This window comes from Engystomops pustulosus, chromosome 11, assembly GCF_040894005.1.
Source record: "Engystomops pustulosus chromosome 11, aEngPut4.maternal, whole genome shotgun sequence".
Lineage (NCBI taxonomy): Eukaryota > Metazoa > Chordata > Amphibia > Anura > Leptodactylidae > Engystomops > Engystomops pustulosus.
This window is the reverse complement of record NC_092421.1, coordinates 20,598,460-20,623,788: the sequence shown is the minus strand read 5'-3', so window position 1 is coordinate 20,623,788 and position 25,329 is coordinate 20,598,460. Positions and strand designations below refer to the sequence as shown.

At 43.9% G+C, this 25,329-nt stretch overlaps 1 protein-coding gene across 2 annotated transcripts in view; it reads left to right on the top strand.

Moving 5' to 3' along the window:
- Window positions 1-1,959: 1,959 nt before the first annotated feature.
- Window positions 1,960-25,329, top strand: part of HTR7 (5-hydroxytryptamine receptor 7) — a 101,394-nt gene continuing 78,024 nt past the window's right edge. The window contains exon 1 of one of the 2 annotated variants that reach the window (XM_072130051.1): window positions 1,960-3,001. In XM_072130051.1, coding sequence (XP_071986152.1) covers window positions 2,475-3,001 — 527 coding nt within the window. In that variant the 5' untranslated portion in view covers window positions 1,960-2,474. The remainder of the gene's footprint in view (window positions 3,002-25,329) is intronic. The other variant, XM_072130050.1, reaches the window with a different exon arrangement.

The window sequence follows — 25,329 nt, the reverse complement described above, 5'->3', positions numbered from 1 at the left end:
CATTTTAATAAAAGGGAGGGCACTATATGTTAGAATTAATTTGAGGAAGCATGTGTAAGCTAACATACATGCGTGTCTCTAATATTTTAAAATTGGTGGGGGAGAAGCTGTTTATGCTTAAATTGAGGTTCATTGTTTATATTTTAATGACCAAAGGGGAGGCAGATTTTTGGAGATTCACCCCAAACAAATTACCTAGAAACATCTCTGGTCCTGTGCTGTATGGATATTATAGGCCCTACAAGCCCAGAATTCACTTCCTACATATGCTACTAGAGTCAAGCTTCTTGGGGAATAGAGAACCTTCAAAGAGCCAGGTTCACATGTCCCGTTGCTATTACCGAGAGGAGATATAGAGAAGAAAGGCGGCTGCTGCTGGAGATACGGACAGACAGGCAGTGAATGAAAGCTTTAACAATGGCCCTTTGCAGGGCAGCTAGGTAGGGAAGGAAGGATGTTATATAGTGTCATAGCTCGAAATTTGAAAAAATTGCCCTTTTTAGGGCAGTGTGAAGACCTGCATGTGTATACCGATACTGAACTATGTTGCCAGTGACTGGGTCTTCATACTACAGTCACTGCTTGTCAAATTGTCTTACACACAGTCACTGACTCTCATACGTCAAAGAATCTCATACTGCAATCACAGCATGTCTAATCTGAAATGGTGGAATGCACAGTCACTTTCTGTCTAATGCAAAACGGTCATATACTGCAGTCGCTGTCTAATGTAGAACAGTCATATACTGCAGTCACTGTCTAATGTAAAACAGTCATATACTGCAGTCACTGCATTTCTAATCTCAAACAGTCTAATACGCAGTCACTAACTCTCTAATGTCAAACGGTCTCACATCACAGTTACCGCATGTCTAATCTGAAATGGTCAATGGTCAATCCTATAGCATAGGGAAAATGTGTCTGAATATCCATAGCATCTTACTGCCCATTCACATTACCTGTGTGTGTATTTTCATACCGTGTTCTAGCACAGCATTTTATTTGGTTTAAATGTATTTTTTTATTTTTGTTGTGTTATTATTTTAAGTACTTTCTCTAGCCCATTGTTGGCAGGTCCATTGCCCTGTTATTACTCCATTTTGCAGCCCATTCTACCCCATCTCACAACTATTTTGGGTGATAAAATTACAACTTGTCGGTGACAAGTTCAAGTAGCCAAACTCACCGAACCCAAGCTTCAACTGATCTTCTCATTACTAATCTCTGCGCTACTATGCCCCATATGATAATATATATCATATATTTACCTACAGATATGTCTGATTAAGAACTGCACAGGCGCTGGAACCCCAGGAACTAAGCAAGTATTTTTTTTATGAAGCCATGGACAGCTTTAGGATAGGGTTACTGTACTTTACTATAAGTCAAAGCTGTTGATTTCAAGAAGGTAAAGCTAGGGAATATATCTTTCCTGAATCATTAGTTTTTGTCACTCATGGCTACCAACCTCCCATGGTCACTATCACTTACGGGGGCTGTGACCATCACTCTTATGACTTATAATGGGGTAGAACTGCATATTCAACAGATATAATCCTATAAAAATCTGCTATAAACATCAGCTCACTGTACTACACCTACTATAATAACAAAATTAAAAGAGCAAGCTCAGATAACAAGGAATGTTGTAGGATTTCTGTGTCTGTATCATGGTTCCATCGGTTTTATTTCCTTAAAATACATTATCACAAACAGAATTACAAGTATTAGCTGTATAAAAGACCATGGAGGATGAATTAATAATCTGTATTACAATTTGACTTATACGTAATTCAAAAAAAAGGAAACTTGGCATTTGAGACGAAAGGGGCACATCAAATTTTCAATCATTCACTCATCTCTTCCAAGTTCAATGTGTGAACAGTGCCAGGGATGTCCACTAGATGTCAGTGTTATGATGAAGCATCCTGGGGTCTGCGCTGTATCGCTGTGTGATGGAGAGGAGAGGTTGGATGCTTTCAGCTTCAGTACGGAAACTACACACTCTGCCTTTGAGTTGCTTCGAAGACATGAAAGACTCTTGAAACGTCTAAATTCACAGGGCAGGCAGAAGTGATTTTTTTTTCTTCCACCAGCAATAAGCACTTAGAAGCACCGATAAAAGGAATTCTCCCAACAACTATTTCCATCTTCTGGAACTTGTCTAAGACTCGTACATTTTCCTTGGATTTATGGGACTAGAATATTCTGAATAAATTCCAATGACTAACTACTGAATTACTGCTGAGAGGACAGTAGAGGAATGATGGTAGAGGACCACTGCTTGGGAATTTAATGGAAGTTGGGACCATCAAGATGGACACCTAGACAAGGTTAGTTTTAGGACCAGGATGAATATCTACTCCAGTAGCAGATGGGGCTGAGAAATGCCTTGTAATTTCATTCCGGTATCTGCAAGGTAATTGCTGGACCCAAAGTCTTTGGGGCTCTACACATGGGCTACACAAATCACGATGGTCATCATTATCAACAGCAGCCACATATACAGTGACATCCGGTCCTACGTTATAGAAGATTTGGAGGATCTCAGCACTTCTATAATGATTTCCGGTTCTTTCAACCCTTCTCTACTGAAAATCATCCAAGATGCCACCACCAGCAGTCTATTGCCCACTTCTAGCTTCGTAAGTGAAAATGACACGCAGTGTGGCAAGCAGATCCTTAATTATGGGCACATAGAAAAACTGATCATAGGAGCCATCCTGTCCCTCATCACCCTACTAACCATTGCAGGGAATTGTCTAGTAGTCATTTCAGTCTGTTTTGTCAAAAAACTTCGGCAACCCTCCAACTATCTAATTGTTTCTTTGGCTTTGGCTGACTTATCCGTTGCCATAGCTGTCATGCCTTTTGTCAGTGTCACCGACCTCATAGGTGGGAAATGGATTTTTGGGCACTTCTTCTGCAATGTCTTCATAGCAATGGATGTGATGTGCTGCACAGCTTCTATAATGACCTTATGTGTCATTAGCATTGACAGGTAAGACCATTCCAAGCATCCAAAGTCTTTTTTTCTGCACCTTCTTTGTATTTGATGCCATAAGTGTTGTCATGTAATTAATGTAATTAATTCATGTAATTAAACCATATCACCGGCAGTGTGACTCCTATACTCCGACATCCAATAGTCGAGGTCAGAACTATCTATTATTGGTACTGAACTGCAGACAATACATTGAATGTTCCTTGAGAAGTCAATGCCTGTACTTCTTCTTCTTAATGATAATTAACAGCTCTAATAACTTTTCCAGCCACGACATCTTTGCAGCTCAACGTCTAATAAAAATCAGCAGAATATTACTCATCTCTGCAGGTGTTCTAGTTAGGAAAAGGGCATTAGGAGGATGAATTATTCATGGGCAGACATAATTTATTCTAGATTAGACTATAACGTTATTGGACTAATATGACAGCATTTCAGGCAAGGCAATGAATGGAGGACTTTGATGGTTTAATGTATGTAGGGTCGGAAGTATTGTTACTCGTATTCATCTTTTTCATTGATGCATTGGTTGGTGACTATGGGTGGTTGACCCCTTAAGTGTTCGAATAAATGGGCATCAGTGACATGCAAAGTGCTGTGATTTCCATGTTCCCAAGATGACAGCATTCCTGTCAAAATCAATATAGATGTAATTCAGAAGGACAATAATACCTTGTATCAGTGGATGCACCAGCAACGTACTTCAAAAGTACAGACACTTAGAAGATTGGCACGATTCCTTCATTCAGAACTCAGCTATTCATTGTTATCCTATTGAGATGTCTGAAAGTAAAGAAGATGCTTCCATTCAGTCGTTGGATGATGAACAGTTAAGAAACATACTATTATACTCATATGCCAATACTAGTTCCTTGATCTGGTAGTAAATGTAGTGAACTTCATTTCACATTCAGAGGCGGGAATTATCACTTCCCACATAGCTTCTGGGTGTGTTGCAGTGTATCTACTTAAAGCGGCTGTTCCACTATGTGTCCATTGGCTTAGGATCCAACTATTAGGATCATCAGTGACCATGAGCATGGGAGTTTCAAAGTCCCCCAAGAGATTCATGTATAACCAGCACTCCATTTACTATTATTGTTATTACTTATATCAGAAAAGTGCATCTTTTATATGGAGCACCACTATCGGGGTCCCAGAGATTAGATTCTTCATGTGGAAATATGGTACGTGCTTATGGTGGAAAAAATAAAATGCTCTACCTTGACATAGAGGGGAAGGTCAGTTGGTTACCGGAAGGACTGAATACAAAGGTATAATCTTCATACACTACAGTCCTGGCCATAAGTTTTGAGAATGACACAAATATTATATTGTCACATGATCTGTTGCCCTCTGGTTTGTCAGATGTTTTTATCACATACAGAGATACAAGTGCAATCATATTATGATTAACAAAAGCTTTTATTGACAGTTAGAAGGAGTTACTGCAGCAAGACAGTATTTGCAGTGTTGTCCCTTCTTCTTCAGGACCTCTGCAATTCTCACTGGCAGCTCTCACTCAACTTCTGGACCAAATCCTGACTGATAGCCGTCCATTCCTGCACAATCACTGCTTGCATTTTGTCACAATTTGTTGGTTTTTGTTTGTCCACCCGTCTCTTGATGATTGACCACAAGTTCTCAATGGGATTAAGATCTGGGGAGTTTCCAGGCCATGGACCCAAAATCTCTATGTTTTGTTCCCTGAGCCATTTAGTTCTCCCCTTTGCTTTATGGCAAGGTGCTCCATCATGCTGGAACAGGCATTGTTCATCACCAAACTGCTCTTGGACGGTTGGGAGAAGTTGCTCTTGGAGGACATTCTGGTCCCATTCTTTATTCATGGAGGTGTTTTTAGGTAAGACTGTGGGAGAGCCGATTCCCTTGGCTGAGAAGCATCCCACACATGAATGGTTGCAGGAGGCTTTACAGTTGGCATGAGACAAGACTGGTGGTATCGCTCACCTTATCTTCTCCGAACAAGCTGTTTTCCAGATGTTCCAAACAATCGGATAGGGGATTCATCAGAGAAAATGACTTTGCCCCAGTCCTCATCAGTCCACTCCCTGTACCTTTTGCAGAATATCAGTCTGTCCCTGATGTTTTTTCTGGAGAGAAGTGGCTTCTTTGCTTCCCTCCTTGACACCAGGCCTTGTTCCAAGAGTCTTTGTCTCACAGTGCGTGCAGATGCACTCACACCTGCCTGCTGCCATTCCTGAGCAAGCTCTGCATTGCTGGTAGCCCCATCCCGAAGCTGAAACACTTTTAAGAGACAGTCCTGGTGCTTGCTGGACCTCTCACCTTGAATTCCTTGATGATGTGATAGATTGTTGACTGAGGTGCAATCTTTCTAGCTGAGATACTCTTCCCTGTTAGGCCAGTTTTGTGCAGTGCAATGATGATTGCACGTGTTTCTTTAGAGATAACCATGGTTAACAGAAGAGAAACAATGATGCCAAGCACCAGCCTCCTTTTAAAGTGTCCAGTGGTGTGATTCTTACTTAATCATGACAGATTGATTTCCAGCCCTGTCCTCATCCGCACTCACACCTGTGTTACTGGAGCAATCACTGACACCATGTTAGCTGCTCCTTTGCAATGCAATTGCAATGAAGTCGAAATGTGTTTTGGGGGAAAAAGTTCATTTTCTAGGCAAATATTGACTTTGCAATTAATTGCTGTTAAGCGGATCACTCTTTATAACATTCTGGAGTATATGCAAATTGCTATTATAAAACCTGATGCAGTAGACTTTGTAAAAATTAACATTTGATCATTCTCAAAACTTATGGCCATGACTGTATAATTATGTTAATATAGGGTCACACATGTGCTGTGCTTCACTTTCACTTTCTTAATAGGAAATAAAATGCAGCTTTCCTGGAAGAAAACTGCTAGTGTCACTTTTTGGAAGGTAACCCTTTAGAAGTCAAAGCCTGACCTCCATCAAACTTTGAGACATGGTTTAGGATTGGAACCACATTGGTAAATTTTCCAGATTGAAAAGACTCTGCAGAGTGTTTTGCTTCTCATAAGTGAAGTGACGATGACTGGTTTTCTGTGTGATAGGTCATAGACATGGGTCAGGAATAGGACACAAGGATTTATCCATTGAGCTGTAGCATGTCAGATAATGGTGTAACTACCGCCATTGTTATTTATCCCTGCTTCTACACCAGTTTTTTGGTGAAGAAGCAGTGAAATAATCACAAATTCACAGCTAAAATGTGTAATGATTGTGCAACTACGCCAACTCCACGCCATGTGGATGCATGGGGGGGGGGGAAGGGCGTGGATGTCAGTGGAGTGGGCAGGCACAGGGTATTCCTGCCCCATGCCTGAATACTTTTAAAAACCAGCTAAGGTCATACCTGATTTTGCCGGATGGCGTGGTTGGCCACCTGATACATCAAGAGTAGAGATGAGCGAACATGCTCGTCCGAGCTTGATGCTCGGTCGAGCATTAGGGTACTCGAGACGGCTCGTTGCTCGGACGAGTATTTCCCCTGCTCGAGATCGAGCATTTAATTTAAAAAAACACAGTGAAGAACAATGAAGAATAGAATAAAAACAGTGAACACAGGATCATTTAAGATAAAAACACAGTGCAGAACACAGTGCAGAATAGATTACAGATGTTCGGCACATCTGCTTACTTGTCGGGAGATACGCGCGGAACGGCGCGAACAAAATAGCATGTGAAGAACAATATATATGTGTGAAGAACACATTGCAGATGTATTTAAACATCTGCAATGTGTTCTTCACACACATATATATTGTTCTTCACATGCTATTTTGTTCGCGCCGTTCCGCGCGTATCTCCCGACAAGTAAGCAGATGTGCCGAACATCTGTAATCTATTCTGCACTGTGTTCTGCACTGTGTTTTTATCTTAAATGATCCTGTGTTCACTGTGTTCACTGTGTTCACTGTTTTTATTCTATTCTTCACTGTTCTTTACATCTGCTAACTTGTCGGGAGATAATATACGCGCGGAACAGTGAAGAATAGATCGCAGATGTTTGCAAATTATCAGAAGACATTATTTTTCAATTAAATAACACATTTTATTCCTGAACCATGGTCCCTTTGAAAAATGCTCGGGTCTCCCATTGACTTCAATGGGGCTCGTTACTCGAAACGAGCACTCGAGCATCTGGAAATGTTCGGCTCGAGTAACGAGCACCCGAGCATTTTAGTGCTCGCTCATCTCTAATCAAGAGGTCTAAGCCTCTTGATATATCCACCGGAACATAAGGGGCATGGCCTTTATCAATAATATGATAAATTCCCATTGATTCGTAAGCCTCATTCATTTTGTGTACATAATGGGGTTGGACAATATATCCACTGCTGAGTAGACTGCCTATAGAACAAACTGCCTCTGTGAAATTTCAAGGCTTCAAAATGTGTTCAGTTGTGTTGCACAGACATAGCATCACTTCCTTACAGTTTATAATCCTATTAAATTACTGTTCTAATCCACAGTATGGCACAAACCCCTCAACAAAGTAAAAAATAATCCATAACATTGGGGCAGATTTACTTACCCGGTACATTTGCGATCCAGCGGTGCGTTCTCTGCGCTGGATTCGGGTCCGGCCGGGATTTATTAAGGCAGTTCCTCCGACGTCCACCAGGTGGCGCTGATGCGCTGAAGTTCCCCGCAACGCACTGGAATACACCGAGCAGGGCTGAGTGAAGGTAAGTGCAAGCTTCGCAACACTTTTTTTTTTTTTAAATGCGGCGGGTTTTCCGAATCCGTCGGGTTTTCGTTCAGCCACGCCCCCAGATTTCCGTCACGCGCATGCCAGCACCGATGCGCCACAATTCGATCGCGTGCGCCAAAATCCCGGGGCAATTCAGGGGAAATCGGCGCAAAACGGAAATATTCGGGTAACACGTCGGGAAAACGCGAATCGGGCCCTTAGTAAATGACCCCCTTTGTATCCAGAATAGTCTAAGAACTTTGCTGTCATGGAGGAAAGAGAAAAAGGCTCTTTAGAGTTAAATGTGTCAGAAAACGCAAAAACTGCACCTTAGATTACAGGCCACACAGATCCTTCACAAGTATCTAGTAACAGAGACACCACAACATCAGCTATTAATAGAAACTTTAAATGGACCATTAATGACGAACAATGACAAAAATTAGAGCATGACTTGGGCCAAGAAACATATTGGGGCACATTTACTTACCTGTCCCGTCGAGATCCCCGATCCGGAATGTCCTACGAGGATTCGGAGCTGCCTCGATTCACTAAGATTGTGCGTCCAATTTCCTGCATGTGTCACTTCCCCGCTGAGGTCCGCCGGAGTTCACCTTCTTCTTCTTCACGGTGCATGTGAGTGCTGATCTTGCGACACAATTTGAATTTTAAATTCTGTTTGTCTGAATTAGTCAGGTTGTCCGACGGCCACACCCCCCCAATTTGTGTCGCATGAAAGCCGATGCGCCACAATCCGATCGCGTGCGCCAAACCCGGGGCAATTCAGGGCAATACGGAAAAAAATCACGAAACCTGGTGAAAATGCAGCGTTCGGACCTTTAGTAAATGTGCCCGATTATATGGACATTAGACCACGGGAAAAAACTATTTTTGGTAGCAACTCTCATGCAGTAAAGATGAGAGGGTGTTTCTGCATGTATTGTTCCCAGAGAGAAGCATGGAGGAGGAGGTGTGATAGTGTGGGGATGCTTTATAATTTAGATAATTTTAAAAAATGAAAGAAAAACACATAAAAATAGCTTTCCAATTAATTAACAGTAGGAATGTTTGTCACAGTAGAACACAACTGATAAAGTGTTTTGTAGAAGTGCCTCATTCTGCACAACAGGTACAGTACAATGCAAAAATTTACTTAGGAGTCAATTAAAAATTAATGAGGCAACTGGAGAAGAATTCATTATTAATAATGATCAGGTAATGTAATCGCACAACAGAAGTTTTCTGTTCAAACAAAGATAGTGTTAGATTTAACCTCTTCACACTCCATGATGTACTAGTATATCATGGAGCGCTAAAAGAAATGAAGCCCTCTTCATATAGACATGGGGTTTGCTGCATCTTACAGCAAACACCCACTGCTAACACCTGGGTAGTAACGCTTTGATTGCTGCTGATGGCTTTGTTTTGATCATCGCTCCCTGTGATATCATAGGGGAGAGGCGATCTGTTGCCATGACAGCCTCGGATCATACAAAGGCCAGAGGCTGTCTAGTTTTAGCACATTACATATTACAATATAGAATTTGCACACAGTAATAGATGATGTGTAAAATTTCGATATACTGCCATACTGTTGTACATGTTTGACCCTTGCTTGCATGATTTTGTACATGTGTGTATTGACCTTGGCCTTCATATTACATTCTGTTTCAATTCTCTCTGTGTTATAATTAGTTATAATTTACAAGTTATAATTAGCAGCACGGAGCACAGAGACAAGAGGAAGAAGAGCGGAGGTGAGTATTTGTAGTTGTTTTTTGTGTGGTTGATAAAATATATATAAACAGGGCATGTTACATAAGTGTCTCAAAAGTATGTATACAGTATACAGATGGTCACTAAGTTGTTGCAGTCATTTTGAACAAAACCTTTTTTGTCTCTTTTTTTGTCTCTTGTGGGGCCCCGGACCATTTGATAGAAGACTTGGGTATGCCCATCTCCTATGTTGGAGTGGGGTTCCTTTGACCCACAAGATAAAATTATTCTTGAGGTCTGTTTTCCATCAAAATTGACAGTCCAAGAAATTGAAATGAGGGGCACTTTCACATGAGGGGCTATCAGGATAATCCTAGAGCAGTGGTGGCGAACCTATGGCACGGGTGCCAGAGGCGGCACTCAGAGCCCTCTCTGTGGGCACCCAGGCCATCACGCCAGCATGAAGTTCACCAGACAGGACTCAAAGAATCTTCCTACAGAATCTTCCTACAATGAATAGCGAATTTGCCCTCCTCCTTTCAACTGCGTTGGTGTCTTTAGGAGGCTGAACGATTGAAAGTTGTCAAAGAACAAGGAGAAATAAATTACTGCTTAAATTGCTGCGCTGGCACTTTGCAATAAATAAGTGGCTTTTGGTTGAAGTTTGGGCACTCGGGCTCTAAAAGCTTCGCCATCACTGTCCTAGAGGGTGACCGAGACCAAAAAGCGGTACTGACGGTAGTGCTCTGCTCCAAACAGCAAAGACACTCAATAAAACTTGATTATATAAAGAAAGAAGGTGCGGCACTCACCAATTGAAAGCAGTCCATTTTATTTCATCCAACCATAAAAATCTGTAACATCATCGGGCAGAAAAGAGGTATGGCAGGTGGTTCTGGCCGCTTCGCCCTGTATAGGGGTTTCGTCGCCTGAAACCCACTCCCATACTTTTTTTGCCAGATTTTTATCGCTGGATGAAATAAAATGGACTGCATTTTATCGCTGAGTGTCGCACCTTCTTTCTTTATACAATTTGTTTTCCATCAAACCTTAAAAAAATCACAATCATGGCATCCAAACTGAGCTGTCTTCTACTGAAAATCTGTGGTGAAATATTAGGTTACAGCTTTGACCAAATCAAGGATCCTGTAGTATTCTAATAATCCCATTTAGGTTTAATCAGCAGAAATCAACTCCGATTGGATCTATATGGACTGCCTGCTCAACCACATATATTCACTATTTTCAGTAAAACTAGAAGCACAAAAATATGATTTGCATATCTTGCATCTATTTTGGAAATCTACCATCTAATAGATACCTCATAAAGCAACACGTGATTCAGTGGTTAGCACTACAGCCTTGCAGCACTGGGGTCCTGGGTTGAAGTCCCATCCAGGTCAACATCCGTATGTTCTCTCCGTGTTTGTGTGGGTTTCCTCCATGTCCTCCTGTTTTCTCCCACACTACAAAACATACAGCTAGATTGTGAGCCCAGGGACAGGGACTGGTTTGGCAAGCTCTGTGCAGCGCTGTGTAATCTGTGTGTGCTATATCAATAAAGAAATAATAATTTTTTTTTAAAAAGCATCGTCACTTACTGATTCCACTCTGGCCCTGTAATAGATTTTATGCTTTAAAAATATGCCAATGACAATACAAGTGCTCCAGGAGGTGTTATTTTGTGTAGTAGGATCCTGGAGGGGTTCTGGTGATGCCCCTGAAGCACTTGTACATTATTAGCATATTTTAAAACAACTTTTTTTAAGGAAAAAGAAACCATAAAAAACTATGCTGCATCAGGGTGCAAAGTGGATTCAGTCAGTGACTCTGCTCAGTGGAGTAACTAGAAGCTGATGGGCCCCAGTGCAAAGTCTGTGCCAGGCCCCCGACTATAATGTATGGTTTATAGTAATAGTCTTCTTATATGGGAAAGTGACACCATAAGGGCCCCCTAAACCTCTTGGGCCCTGGTGCGACCGAAACCTCCGAACCCCCTCAAGTTACGCCCCTGACTCCGCTTTATAAGGTATGGATCAGAATCAGATGGTAGATTCCCATTAAAGACAAAGCTACAACCACAAAGTCTATCCTATAAACTTGTTTTATGGTCATGACAACTCAATATGATATGAAATAACTATGATACATACTTTACCAAGATTGAGTCAATTTGGTAATTGTGTTCAACTGTAGATTTTTAGGTCAATTTATATCATAGTATATCATTATATCATTGTATATGACTTCAAACTGTGAACGTGGGATAAAGCATTTTTATAACATTCAGATATAAACCATGTGCAGTGTCAATTCACATCTTTGTGACGGCATCATGAAGCCAATGAAGCACATTGGTCACTAGGTGATCTGCCTTCAGTCATAAAGTCCTGAGTGTGATTTTAAGCAATCTCCCATCAAAACTTGCATTAATAGAAAAGAGAGGTGGAACCTCAGTTCATGAATTTGGGTCCTCATCTCTTGGTCAGGATGGTAGACCAGTTATAAAGGTCATTTCTCAAATTGGAGGATCAGTTGTGCCCTACAATAAACTTACTGCTCAATGATGTTGCAAATAATTGATATGGTTTGTCATGGGCGTAACTAGGAGAGGTTGGGCCCCATAGCAGACCTCTGAATGGGGCCCCCTTCCCCCTGTGCAAGGCAGTCTTCTTATCCCAGGGGGGGTGTGGCCACTCAAGTAACTGTAGACCACTTGGAGTAAGTAGACAGCAGAAAGCTAGAGATGAGAGATTCCTAAAACTGCCGCCCCCTCCCCTACATTTCTTATCTGAGTTCCTGACTGTATACTGATTTCACTATTATATACATATGATGTACACTGTGCAGGTTAATATGTATATAATGGTGCACATCCCCCATTATTTTGTATGTCAGATTAGATGCCGGGGCCCTCTGACACTGCAGGCCCCATAGCAGCCGCTATGGCTGCTACCGCTGTAGTTACACCCCTTTGGTTTTTGGAATGAAAAGTTATACAATTTTCCAATATGCTTTCTGCGCCAATTCCTCAGTTTTCTAGATCTCTGCTTGCTATCCTGCTATAGGAAGCTTCTATGTCAACTTGCAGTGGATAGAAATCTGTTCCTGGTCTTGTGATGGACGTGCAGGTTAACTAATCATACTCTCTGTCATAATTATGGCTCGTGCACCTGAGTGTCAAGCCCAAGTGGAGATTGGATTAGATTGGAGTCTAGGTTGAGCAAGAGGTACAGTGACTCCATGCCCCAGGACTTTTTTGGCCCAACCTCAGGACTATCACTAGCTATCACTAGCCAATTTAGGTTGCATTCGTTTCTGTAGATGATATTGCCCATGGTAGGGCAGAAGGCTTAAGCTTGTCATAGATTGGAGGTGAGCAATTTTGGGGGACCCTAGGGGACATTATATATGGGGTCTAGAGCTATATATAGGGGCATTAGATTCAAGGACAATATAAGAGGAATTATAAAAGAGAAGCAATATTTATACATTGGAGAATCATTTAAAGGAGGACATTATTTGTATATGGGGCACTATGTAAGGAGGGTAATATAAATGGGCACAAAAGTGGGTCAACTGCCTTGAAAGCAAATATATTTATATCTATAAATGGGAGACATTTTTATACTCACCTGACCTGTCATATTGGTATTAGAGGCTTATGCAATGATACAAAACTATAAAAGATCTCTAACTTGTATGGACCCATAGTAGGACTATAGTGGTGCCTATCATTTAAAATGAACAAATACAGAAGGTAATTTTAAGTTGAATTCCAAATGTAATAACCATGAAAAAAATGGGATTCCCTCTCTATGCAGTCAATGACACATAACTGACTGACAGAGATCATATGGCACCGTGCTCTACCACTTGGCCATGTTAAAATACCAAAGACAGGATAAGATCCAGCGCTATTAGAATGAGGCTCGTGTTCAGGAATGTCATCTATGATTTCAGAGGACAAATTATATAGCTCATGCCTTGATCTTTGAGATGCATTTTATTCTATGTATGAACCACCAGTATCTATTTTTACCCCGAATAAAGAATTTTTATAGACCTTACACATTTCAATCAAGTCCACTGGGAAAAATGAGAATCAATGGCCTACATTTGAAAGAATTATATTCTATTGACTTTGCTCCAAGTTTATTGTGTTAACCTTTTCAATAAACCTAATATTGATTGGCAAATTGTTTTATTGTATCTGAGCTCTGTCATTGATTCATATTGTCGCACATTTGGCTCACAGTTATCAAGAATAGCACCGATAGAATGATATAATATACTGTATACGGAACAGAAACAATATAGGATTTTTACTAATGTTACTAATGGATTCATGAAATGTGGCACAGCTTGTTCCAGGAATTTAATTAGAATGTAGAAAATATGAGCAAAAATGATCACATGTATCTCATTAAAAGGGATTCTATCAAAATCTTTCCCAAACCAATAATTTTACTGTGTAGGGGCATACCAAAAACAGATCAGTGACACCTTATAGCCCCCCTGAGTTTCTTGAACCCAGTTGCAACTGCACACTCTGCAACCCCTTAAGTTATGCCCCTGTCTCCCACAGTAAGTAATGTCCCTACACAGCCCTCACTAATGTCGCCCTCTGCCCTCAGTAAGCAATGCCCCTCTTAGCCCCCAGTAATGTCCCCCACAATCCTCACTAACTAAAGTCTCCCACAGCCCCCAGTAATGTTTTGCGCAGCTTCCAGTAAGTAATGTCCCCCCAAAGCTCTCACTAATATCTCCCACTACCCCAGTAAGCAATGTCCCCCTCAGCCCCAGTAATGTTCCCCACAAGCCTCACTAATCAACATCTCCCAAAGCCCCCAGTAAAGTCTTGTGCAGCTTCCACTAAGTAATGTCCCCCAAAGCCCTAGTAATGTTTAATACAGTAAGTAATGTCCCCCACTGCCCCCAGTAAGTGATATCAACCCACAGCTCCCAATAATGTCCCCCACAACCTTCAATAAGTAATGTCCCCATCAGCCCCAGTAATGTTTAACATAGTAAGTAATGTCTCCATTGCCCCAGTAAGGGATGTCAATCCACAGCTCCCAATAATATCACCTACAAGCTCCAATAAGTAATCTTAAAGTCCCCTATTAGGATATTAAAAAAGGCAATGGGGCACATTTGCTTTACATCCGGAATGTCTGAAGAGGATTCGGAGTTGCCGTGATTCACTAAGATCGTGCGTCCAATTTCCTGCATGTGTCGCTTTCCCCGCTGAGGTCCACAGGAGTTCACCTTCTTCTTCCCGGTGTATGTGAGCGCTGATCTTGCAACACAATTTCAATTTTAAATTCTGTGGTTTGTCCGAATCAGTCGCGTTGTCTGATGGCCACGTCCCCTGATTTGTGTCGCATGAAAGCCGGTGCGCCACAATCCCATTGCATGCACCAAAAACCCGGGGCAATTCAGGGCAAAAAGGAAAAATTGGGAAATCTGACGAGAATGTGTCCGACGGACCCTTAGTAAATGTGCCCCAATATGTTCGGTTGTTAAGACCTCCTACAAAAAGCAGGTGGAAGTGGAGAAAAGACAGTGAAGTTTGATTCATTTTAACAGAAAGATAACACCTTTTCTCGGGTAATTAATTGACTTAATTTATGTCAATTCACTGAATTTACTCTTAATTAAGAAAAAATGGACAGTTCTAGGCCTGGCATATGTTTTTTTTTAATGTAAATTACATCTTCCCTATTAACCCTGTAGAGCTAGACTGGTGGCACCAAGGCACTATTAACCAATCCAAAATATTCCCCTCCACCTAATACTGATGCATTTAACCGAATGAATTCAATAAATAACACCTTGTTATTGAAGAAAAAATGCGGGGGTCAGCCACAGCTTTGTGAAAATGTTCTGTGTGTCACCGAATGCCTTTAGATTCGTGATTGCGGAGGACATGTCTTATTTGGTTTGACTGCTGACAAAATGAACGGAGCTAAGGTAGTGACAAGGTCTTGCCACATGCTATTGTAACTATGTGTAAGGAAAAATCAAACGGCACGCAGGCCGCGGCACAAAACATCAACATTTCAACAATCCAAATGTACGTCCACAATTCTGGAGAGAATATTCACAGGAAAGGATAAAAGTTCAGAAACCACAAATGAGAAGCAAGAAGTTTTTTAAAATAAATATATGACAAATGAGCAAAAAGAAATTCTAAATACCTAAAAGGGAAGAAGAGTGGTCCATGTTGCTGGGGTCGAGGGCAGGGTTCAAAAGACAGATTTTGCCCCTGTCCCGGCCTAAAAGACTCAAAGTGGTAGACGAGGGCGGATGGAGGAAAGAAGAGAGGGAGGAGCTTCAAGTCTGAAGCATCCCAGTGCTATCCAAGCTATATAGACTTCAACGTAGAAAGACAAATCAGCTGGTTGTTCAAGATATGGTACAATCCGACATTTATTGGAAGGTTGATGTGTTTTGTTTTCTTAATCATTTTGTTTTCTGATTGTAATCAGATGTATCAAAAAAACTTCAGAAAGGTTGACTAGAAATCATCAGTATGTACTATGAAAAATTTTGACCACTATCCTGTAAGAGTATCACCACTACAATTAATATATAATAATAATTAATATACTACAACTCCCCTTTAAGACACTTATATAGAACAGTTGCTTCTTTGCCCCCAAAGCTTTATACTATGTGCTCTTGTAGCCATCAATTTAATATGTTGTTCTCCAGTGCCCTTAGAGTTTAGGACATGTTTTAAATCTCTAAATAGTCTGGCAACGGAGAAGATTTAAAAAGTTTTTTTAAAGTGAAAAACAAAAAATGTTCTGCTGCTTAAAACCCCTTCTTAAAACAGATCGTCTAGCAAGAAGACCTCTAACGTCTAGAAACAAATATAATATATTTAGGGGTCCAGCTACTTATAAGGCAGTGGATTACAATTTTGTTTACAAAATAAAAAAAAATTTTTTTTCAAACACTCTCTATAACTGGACATCCAATGCACAAAACATCCACAGGAATTTTTGGAATGCTCTGCTGTTTATTATACAGTGTTCAATATTTAAGTGCTGGGATTGACATTTCAGGGAATTCTGTTTATTATTCAAAGATGCTATAAAAGTATTGTAAGGCAGTAAGTTAAAGGAAATCTACCATTTGATTTGATGCATTATGAAAAAGCTAGATGAGTCCCGAGGGATGATGGATTGTTGAGCCGGCGCTTCCTACGTCTTAGTTCACACAACGTAATGTGTTTAAACAAGATTTCTTTATTAAAAATGCGACGCGTTTCTGCTCCGAACCGGAGCCTTCATCAGGCATAACATAAGAAATGGTAGTGACGTCATCATCACGTCACTACCATTTCTTATGTTATGCCTGATGAAGGCTCCGGTTCGGAGCAGAAACACGTCGCATTTTTAATAAAGAAACCTTGTTTAAACACATTACGTTGTGTGAACTAAGACGTAGGAAGCGCCGGCTCAACAATCCATCATCCCTCGGGACTCATCTAGCTTTTTGGTTTACACGCCTCCGGGATCCTGGTCCTGCATACCGAAGCGTGGTTCATCGAGACCGGCTGCTCCGATCTACTTCTGTGACATGCCCTACTAAACTAACCACCAGGTGAGAGTCTACGGACAATCTTACATATATTCTAGTGGTTAACTGTATCACACGAGGTTGCGCTCCCGCTTGTGTCTCCTCTCCACACGGGGTATCTCGGGATCCCTCGAGCCCCCTCCTCTCCAGGCATTATGAATAGAGATGAGCGAACACTAAAATGCTCGGGTACTCGTTATTCGAGACGAACTTTTCCCGATGCTCGAGTGCTCGTCTCGAATAACGAACCCCATTGAAGTCAATGGGAGACTCGAGCATTTTTCAAGGGGACCAAGGCTCTGCACAGGGAAGCTTGGCCAAACACCTGGGAACCTCAGAAAAGGATGGAAACACCACGGAAATGGACAGGAAACAGCAGGGGCAGCATGCATGGATGCCTCTGAGGCTGCTTAAACGCACCATTATGCCAAAATTATGGGCAACAGCATGGCCATGACAGAGTGACAGAATGAAGCTAGATAGTATCTAAAACATGCAATAATTGACCCTGACACTATAGGGGACGGCATGCAGAGGCAGCGGCAGCAGGCTAGAGAGTGTCATGGCGACATACCCTAAATGGACTCAGGCTTCAAACCAATGGGTGGCAGAGAGGAACCAAAGGAGGTGAGCAAGAAGTGCTCAAATAATATCGGTACATGATAAAAGTTTGCCAGTATATTTTGTGGATTACACAGCAGGGTGGCGACAAAGTTAACATGGAAGCCATGAAAACAACCCAAAATTCTGCCTGACACAGCTCGTTTGATAAGGGGACCATGTATGGAGGCAGTGAACTAGTAGTAGATTAAAGGTGCTGCAGTTAAAACTATGTTAGTTGGATCTTGGCATGGAGCTGGCGCTCCGCTGCCAGACGAGCTTTCGCCAATCCAAGCCCCTGTCTCTAGGCTACTCCCCAAACAGCACTTTTGTATAAGATCAAGTGTAGTAGCGTTCTTATAAGTTTAGGATATGCCGGGTGAGGGGAATGTAAACAGATACGCAAGAAGCGCATGATGCGCATGGAGCTGGCGCTCCGCTGCCAGACGAGCTTTCGCAAATCCAAGCCCCTGTCTCTAGGCTACTCCCCAAACAGCACTTTTGTATAAGATCAAGTGTAGTAGCGTTCTTATAAGTTTAGGATATGGCGGGTGAGGGGAATGTAAACAGATGCGCAAGAAGCGCTGAAATAATATCCCTAAATGGTAAAAGTTTGCAAGTATATTTTGTGGATTACACAGCAGGGTGGCGACAAAGTTAACAACTTTGATGTGGAATGCCCTGTAATAGCTCTTGGGCGGTGTGCCTTTTATCGCCTAGGCTCAGCAGTTTCAGCACCGCCTGCTGTCGCTTAGCGACGGCACTGCTGCTGTGCCTAGAGCTACCGACTGATGGCGCCATGCCCACGGATGGTAATTCGGAGGAGGAGGAGGTGGAGGAGGGGTGGGAGGAGGTATAGTAGGCCTTTGAGACCTGGACCGAGGTAGGCCCCGCAATTCTCTGCGTCGGCAGTATATGACCAGCCCCAGGGTCAGACTCGGTCCCAGCCTGCACCAAGTTAAGTGTAGTAGCGTTCTTATAAGTTTGGGATATGGCGGGTTAGGGGAATGTAAACAGATGCGCAAGAAGCGCATGATGCGCATGGAGCTGGCGTTCCGCTGCCAGGCGAGCTTTCGCCAATCCAAGCCCCTGTCTCTAGGCTACTCCCCAAACAGCACTTCTAAGAACCTTTTGTATAAGATCAAGTGTAGTAGCGTTCTTATAAGTTTAGGATATGCCGGGTGAGGGGAATGTAAACAGATGCGCAAGAAGCGCTGAAATAATATCCCTAAATGGTAAAAGTTTGCCAGTATATTTTGTGGATAACACAGCAGGGTGGCGACAAAGTTAACAACTTTGATGTGGAATCCATGAAAACAACCCAAATTTCTGCCTGACACACCTCGTTTGATAAAGGGACGATGTATGGAGGCAGCTATATGGACGACTTTTGGAGGTAGCAATGGAGACAACGTGTGGAGGCTGCTATGGAGACAATTTAATTTGGATAGTGCCTGTATGTGGCAGTCCCAAACATTTTTCAAACCAGAGGAGCAGGTAGGTGGCCCTCCAGTAAAATGGAATAGATTGAGTGCCTGTATGTGGCAGTCCCAAAAATTCTTCAAACCAGAGGAGCAGGTAGGTGGCCCTCCAGTAAAATGGAATAGATTGAGTGCCTGTATGTGGCAGTCCCAAAAATTCTTCAAACCAGAGGAGCAGGTAGGTGGCCCTCCAGTAAAATGGAATAGATTGAGTGCCTGTATGTGGCAGTCCCAAAAATTGTTCAAACCAGAGGAGCAGGTAGGTGGCCCTCCAGTAAAATGGAATAGATTGAGTGCCTGTATGTGGCAGTCCCAAAAATTGTTCAAACCAGAGGAGCAGGTAGGTGGCCCTCCAGTAAAATGGAATAGATTGAGTGCCTGTATGTGGCAGTCCCAAAAATTGTTCAAACCAGAGGACCGGGTAGGTGGCCCTCCAGAAAAATGGAATAGATTGAGTGCCTGTATGTGGCACTCACAAAAATTGTTTCAAACAGAGGACCGGGTAGGTGGCCCTCCAGAAAAATTAAATGCATGAAGTATAGCAAGAGCCAGTGGGCCCTGTCAAAAAATAGCCATTTTCCTCTGCTTTACTGTACAAAGAGGAGGAGAAGGAGGAAAATGAGGAGGAGGAGGAGGAGTGGATCAATTATTCAGGTTGAGCTTCCTTCACCTGGTGGAGATTGGAAATTCTGAGAAATCCAGCCTTTATTCATTTTAATAAGCGTCAGCCTGTCAGCGCTGTCAGTCGACAGGCGTGTACGCTTATCGGTGATGATGCCACCAGCTGCACTGAAAACCCGCTCGGACAAGACGCTAGCGGCAGGGCAGGCAAGAACCTCCAAGGCGTACAGCGCCAGTTCGTGCCACATGTCCAGCTTTGAAACCCAGTAGTTGTAGGGAGCTGTGTGATCATTTAGGACGATGGTATGGTCAGCTACGTACTCCCTCACCATCTTTCTGTAAAGATCAGCCCTACTCTGCCGAGACTGGGGACAGGTGACAGTGTCTTGCTGGGGTGACATAAAGCTGGCAAAAGCCTTGTAAAGCGTACCCTTGCCAGTGCTGGACAAGCTGCCTGCTCGCCTACTCTCCCTCGCTACTTGTCCCGCAGAACTACGCACTCTGCCGCTAGCGCTGTCAGAAGGGAAATACTGTTTCAGCTTGTGCACCAGGGCCTGCTGGTATTCATGCATTCTCACACTCCTTTCCTCTGCAGGGATGAGAGTGGCAAGATTTTGCTTGTACCGTGGGTCCAGGAGAGTGAACACCCAGTAATCGGTGCTGGAATAAATTCTTTGAACGCGAGGGTCACGGGATAGGCAGCCTAGCATGAAATCTGCCATATGCGCCAGAGTACCAACGCGTAAGAATTCACTCCCCTCACTGGCCTGACTGTCCATTTCCTCCTCCTCCAACTCCTCCAACTCCTCTTCTTCTGCCCATACACGCTGAACAGTGAAGGACTCAACAATGGTCCCCTCTTGTGTCTCGCCAACATTCTCCTCCTCTTCCTCCTCATCCTCCTCCACCTCCACCTCCTCCGATATGCGCTGAGAAACAGACCTCAGGGTGCTTTGGCTATCAACAAGGGAATATTCTTCCCCCGTCTCTTGTGACGAGCGCAAAGCTTCCGACTTCATGCTGACCAGAGAGTTTTTCAACAGGCCAAGCAGCGGGATGGTGAGGCTGATGATGGCGGCATCGCCACTGACCATCTGTGTTGACTCCTCAAAGTTACTCAGCACCTGACAGATATCAGACATCCACGTCCACTCCTCATTGTAGACTTGAGGAAGCTGACTGACCTGACTACCAGTTCTGGTGGAAGTTGACATCTGGCAGTCTACAATCGCTCTGCGCTGCTGGTAAACTCTGGATAACATGGTCAGTGTTGAATTCCACCTCGTGGGCACGTCGCACAACAGTCGGTGAGCGGGCAGTTGGAGGCGGCGCTGCGCTGCCCTGAGAGTGGCAGCATCTGGGCTGGACTTCCTGAAATGCGCACAGATGCGGCGCACCTTCGTGAGCAAATCAGACAGATTGGGGTATGTCTTGAGGAAACGCTGCACTATCAGATTTAACACATGGGCCAGGCATGGCACATGTGTCAGTCTGCCGAGTTGCAGAGCCGCCACCAGGTTACGGCCGTTGTCACACACAACCATTCCCGGCTTGAGGTTCAGCGGTGCCAGCCACAGATCAGTCTGCGCCGTGATGCCCTGTAATAGCTCTTGGGCGGTGTGCCTTTTGTCGCCTAGGCTCAGCAGTTTGAGCACCGCCTGCTGTCGCTTAGCGACGGCACTGCTGCTGTGCCTAGAGCTACCGACTGATGGCGCCGTGCCCACGGATGGTAGTTCGGAGGAGGAGGTGGAGGAGGGGTGGGAGGAGGAGGAGGCATAGTAGGCCTGAAACACCTGGACCGAGGTAGGCCCCGCAATCCTCGGCGTCGGCAGTATATGAGCAGCCCCAGGGTCAGTCTCGGTCCCAGCCTCCACCAAGTTAACCCAATGTGCCGTCAGCGATATATAGTGGCCCTGCCCGGCAGCACTCGTCCACGTGTCCGTGGTCAGGTGGACCTTGTCAGAAACGGCGTTGGTCAGGGCACGGATGATGTTGTCTGACACGTGCTGGTGCAGGGCTGGGACGGCACATCGGGAAAAGTAGTGGCGGCTGGGGACCGAATACCGAGGGGCGGCCGCCGCCATGAGGTTGCGAAAGGCCTCGGTCTCTACTAGCCTATAGGGCAGCATCTCCAGGCTAAGCAATCTGGAGATGTGCACATTAAGGGCTTGGGCGTGCGGGTGGGTTGCACTATATTTGCGTTTCCGCTCCAGCGTCTGGGGTATGGAGAGCTGAACGCTGGTGGATGCTGTGGAGGATCGTGGAGGCGACGATGGGGTTTTTGTGGCAGGGTCCTGGGCAGGGGGCTGACTAGCAGCTGACACAGGGGAAGGAGCAGTGGTGTGCACGGCCGGAGGTGAACGGGCTTGTTGCCACTGAGTGGGGTGCTTAGCATTCATATGCCTGCGCATACTGGTGGTAGTTAAGCTAGTAGTGGTGGAACCCCTGCTGAGCCTGGTTTGGCAAATGTTGCACACCACAGTCCGTCGGTCATCCGGTGTTTCCTTAAAGAACCTCCACACTTCTGAAGATCTAGCCCTCGCCGCAAGAGCCCTCACCACGGGAGCTTCACTAGTTGACAGTGGCGCTGATGCACCAGCTCTGGCCCTGCCTCTCCGTCTGGCCCCACCACTGCCTCTTCCAACCTGTTCAGGTCGAGGACTCTCCTCCGTCTCAGAAGCACTGTGTTCACCCGGCCTCTCAACCCAGCTTGGGTCTGTCACCTCATCATCCTCCGATCCCTCAGTCTGCTCCCCCCTCGGACTTCCTGCCCTGACAACAACTTCCCCACTGTCTGACAACCGTGTCTCCTCATCGTCGGACACCTCTTTACACACTTCCACTACGTCAAGAAGGTCATCATCACCCACAGACTGTGACTGGTGGAAAACCTGGGCATCGGAAAATTGCTCAGCAGCAACCGGACAAGTGGTTTGTGACTGTGGGAAGGGTCCAGAAAACAGTTCCTCAGAGTATGCCGGTTCAAATGGCAAATTTTCCTGGGAGGGGGCAGACTGGGGGGGAGGAGGCTGAGGTGCAGGAGCTGGAGGAGTGGGGATTTCGGTGACATGGGTGGACTGCGTGGAAGACTGACTGGTGGTGGACAAATTGCTCGAAGCATTGTCAGCAATCCACGACATCACCTGTTCGCACTGTTCTGGCCTCAACAGTGCTCTACCACGAGTCCCAGTAACTTCAGACATGAACCTAGGGAGTGTAGCTCTGCGGCGTTCCCCTGCTCCCTCATCAGCAGGTGGTGTCTCACCCCGCCCAGGACCACGGCCTCTGACCCCTGCAGTAGTTGGACGCCCACGTCCCCGCCCTCGTCCTCTACCCCTAGCCCTGGGGTTAAACATTTTTAAAATGAGAGTTATAACTTTTTTTTTTTTTTTTACTTTTTTTTTTTTTTTTTTGTGTTTTTTTGTGTTTTTTGTTTTTTTTTGTGTTTTTTGTTTTTTTTTGAGTTTTTAGAACCAAACAATCCTATCCTATTGCTATGGCTATTTTCTAGCCAAGTATCAAAGGAAGCACACTACTATGCCAGATGAGATGACACTGAGTTATTGCCTAATAGAAATCCAACCCCTACTGAATTTTGCCACTTCAGCCTTTGCTATGGATATGTGCGCCACTAAGCGCAGAACACAGCGGTCGCAAGTCTCACTACAAATTGCTCAGAATTGGCAAGTACATGCACTGCAGAAACTACAGCCACCAGCAGATCAACCAGAAATCAAATATATAGAACGCTACTGTAGGCTTCAAGAAGCTATTTGTATTCTCCTATGGCTATTTTCTAGCCAAGTATCAAAGGAAGCACACTACTATGCCAGATGAGATGACACTGAGTTATTGCCTAATAGAAATCCAACCCCTACTGAATTTTGCCACTTCAGCCTTTGCTATGGATATGTGCGCCACTAAGCGCAGAACACAGCGGTCGCAAGTCTCACTACAAATTGCTCAGAATTGGCAAGTACATGCACTGCAGAAACTACAGCCACCAGCAGATCAACCAGAAATCAAATATATAGAACGCTACTGTAGGCTTCAAGAAGCTATTTGTATTCTCCTATGGCTATTTTCTAGCCAAGTATCAAAGGAAGCACACTACTATGCCAGATGAGATGACACTGAGTTAGTGCCTAATAGAAATCCAACCCCTACTGAATTTTCCCACTTCAGCCTTTGCTATGGATATGTGCGCCACTAAGCGCAGAACACAGCGGTCGCAAGTCTCACTACAAATTGCTCAGAATTGGCAAGTACATGCACTGCAGAAACTAAAGCCACCAGCAGATCAACCAGAAATCAAATATATAGAACGCTACTGTAGGCTTCAAGAAGCTATTTGTATTCTCCTATGGCTATTTTCTAGCCAAGTATCAAAGGAAGCACACTACTATGCCAGATGAGATGACACTGAGTTATTGCCTAATAGAAATCCAACCCCTACTGAATTTTGCCACTTCAGCCTTTGCTATGGATATGTGCGCCACTAAGCGCAGAACACAGCGGTCGCAAGTCTCACTACAAATTGCTCAGAATTGGCAAGTACATGCACTGCAGAAACTACAGCCACCAGCAGATCAACCAGAAATCAAATATATAGAACGCTACTGTAGGCTTCAAGAAGCTATTTGTATTCTCCTATGGCTATTTTCTAGCCAAGTATCAAAGGAAGCACACTACTATGCCAGATGAGATGACACTGAGTTAGTGCCTAATAGAAATCCAACCCCTACTGAATTTTCCCACTTCAGCCTTTGCTATGGATATGTGCGCCACTAAGCGCAGAACACAGCGGTCGCAAGTCTCACTACAAATTGCTCAGAATTGGCAAGTACATGCACTGCAGAAACTACAGCCACCAGCAGATCAACCAGAAATCAAATATATAGAACGCTACTGTAGGCTTCAAGAAGCTATTTGTATTCTCCTATGGCTATTTTCTAGCCAAGTATCAAAGGAAGCACACTACTATGCCAGATGAGATGACACTGAGTTAGTGCCTAATAGAAATCCAACCCCTACTGAATTTTCCCACTTCAGCCTTTGCTATGGATATGTGCGCCACTAAGCGCAGAACACAGCGGTCGCAAGTCTCACTACAAATTGCTCAGAATTGGCAAGTACATGCACTGCAGAAACTAAAGCCACCAGCAGATCAACCAGAAATCAAATATATAGAACGCTACTGTAGGCTTCAAGAAGCTGTTTGTATTCTCCTATGGCTATTTTCTAGCCAAGTATCAAAGGAAGCACACTACTATGCCAGATGAGATGACACTGAGTTAGTGCCTAATAGAAATCCAACCCCTACTGAATTTTCCCACTTCAGCCTTTGCTATGGATATGTGCGCCACTAAGCGCAGAACACAGCGGTCGCAAGTCTCACTACAAATTGCTCAGAATTGGCAAGTACATGCACTGCAGAAACTAAAGCCACCAGCAGATCAACCAGAAATCAAATATATAGAACGCTACTGTAGGCTTCAAGAAGCTGTTTGTATTCTCCTATGGCTATTTTCTAGCCAAGTATCAAAGGAAGCACACTACTATGCCAGATGAGATGACACTGAGTTATTGCCTAATAGAA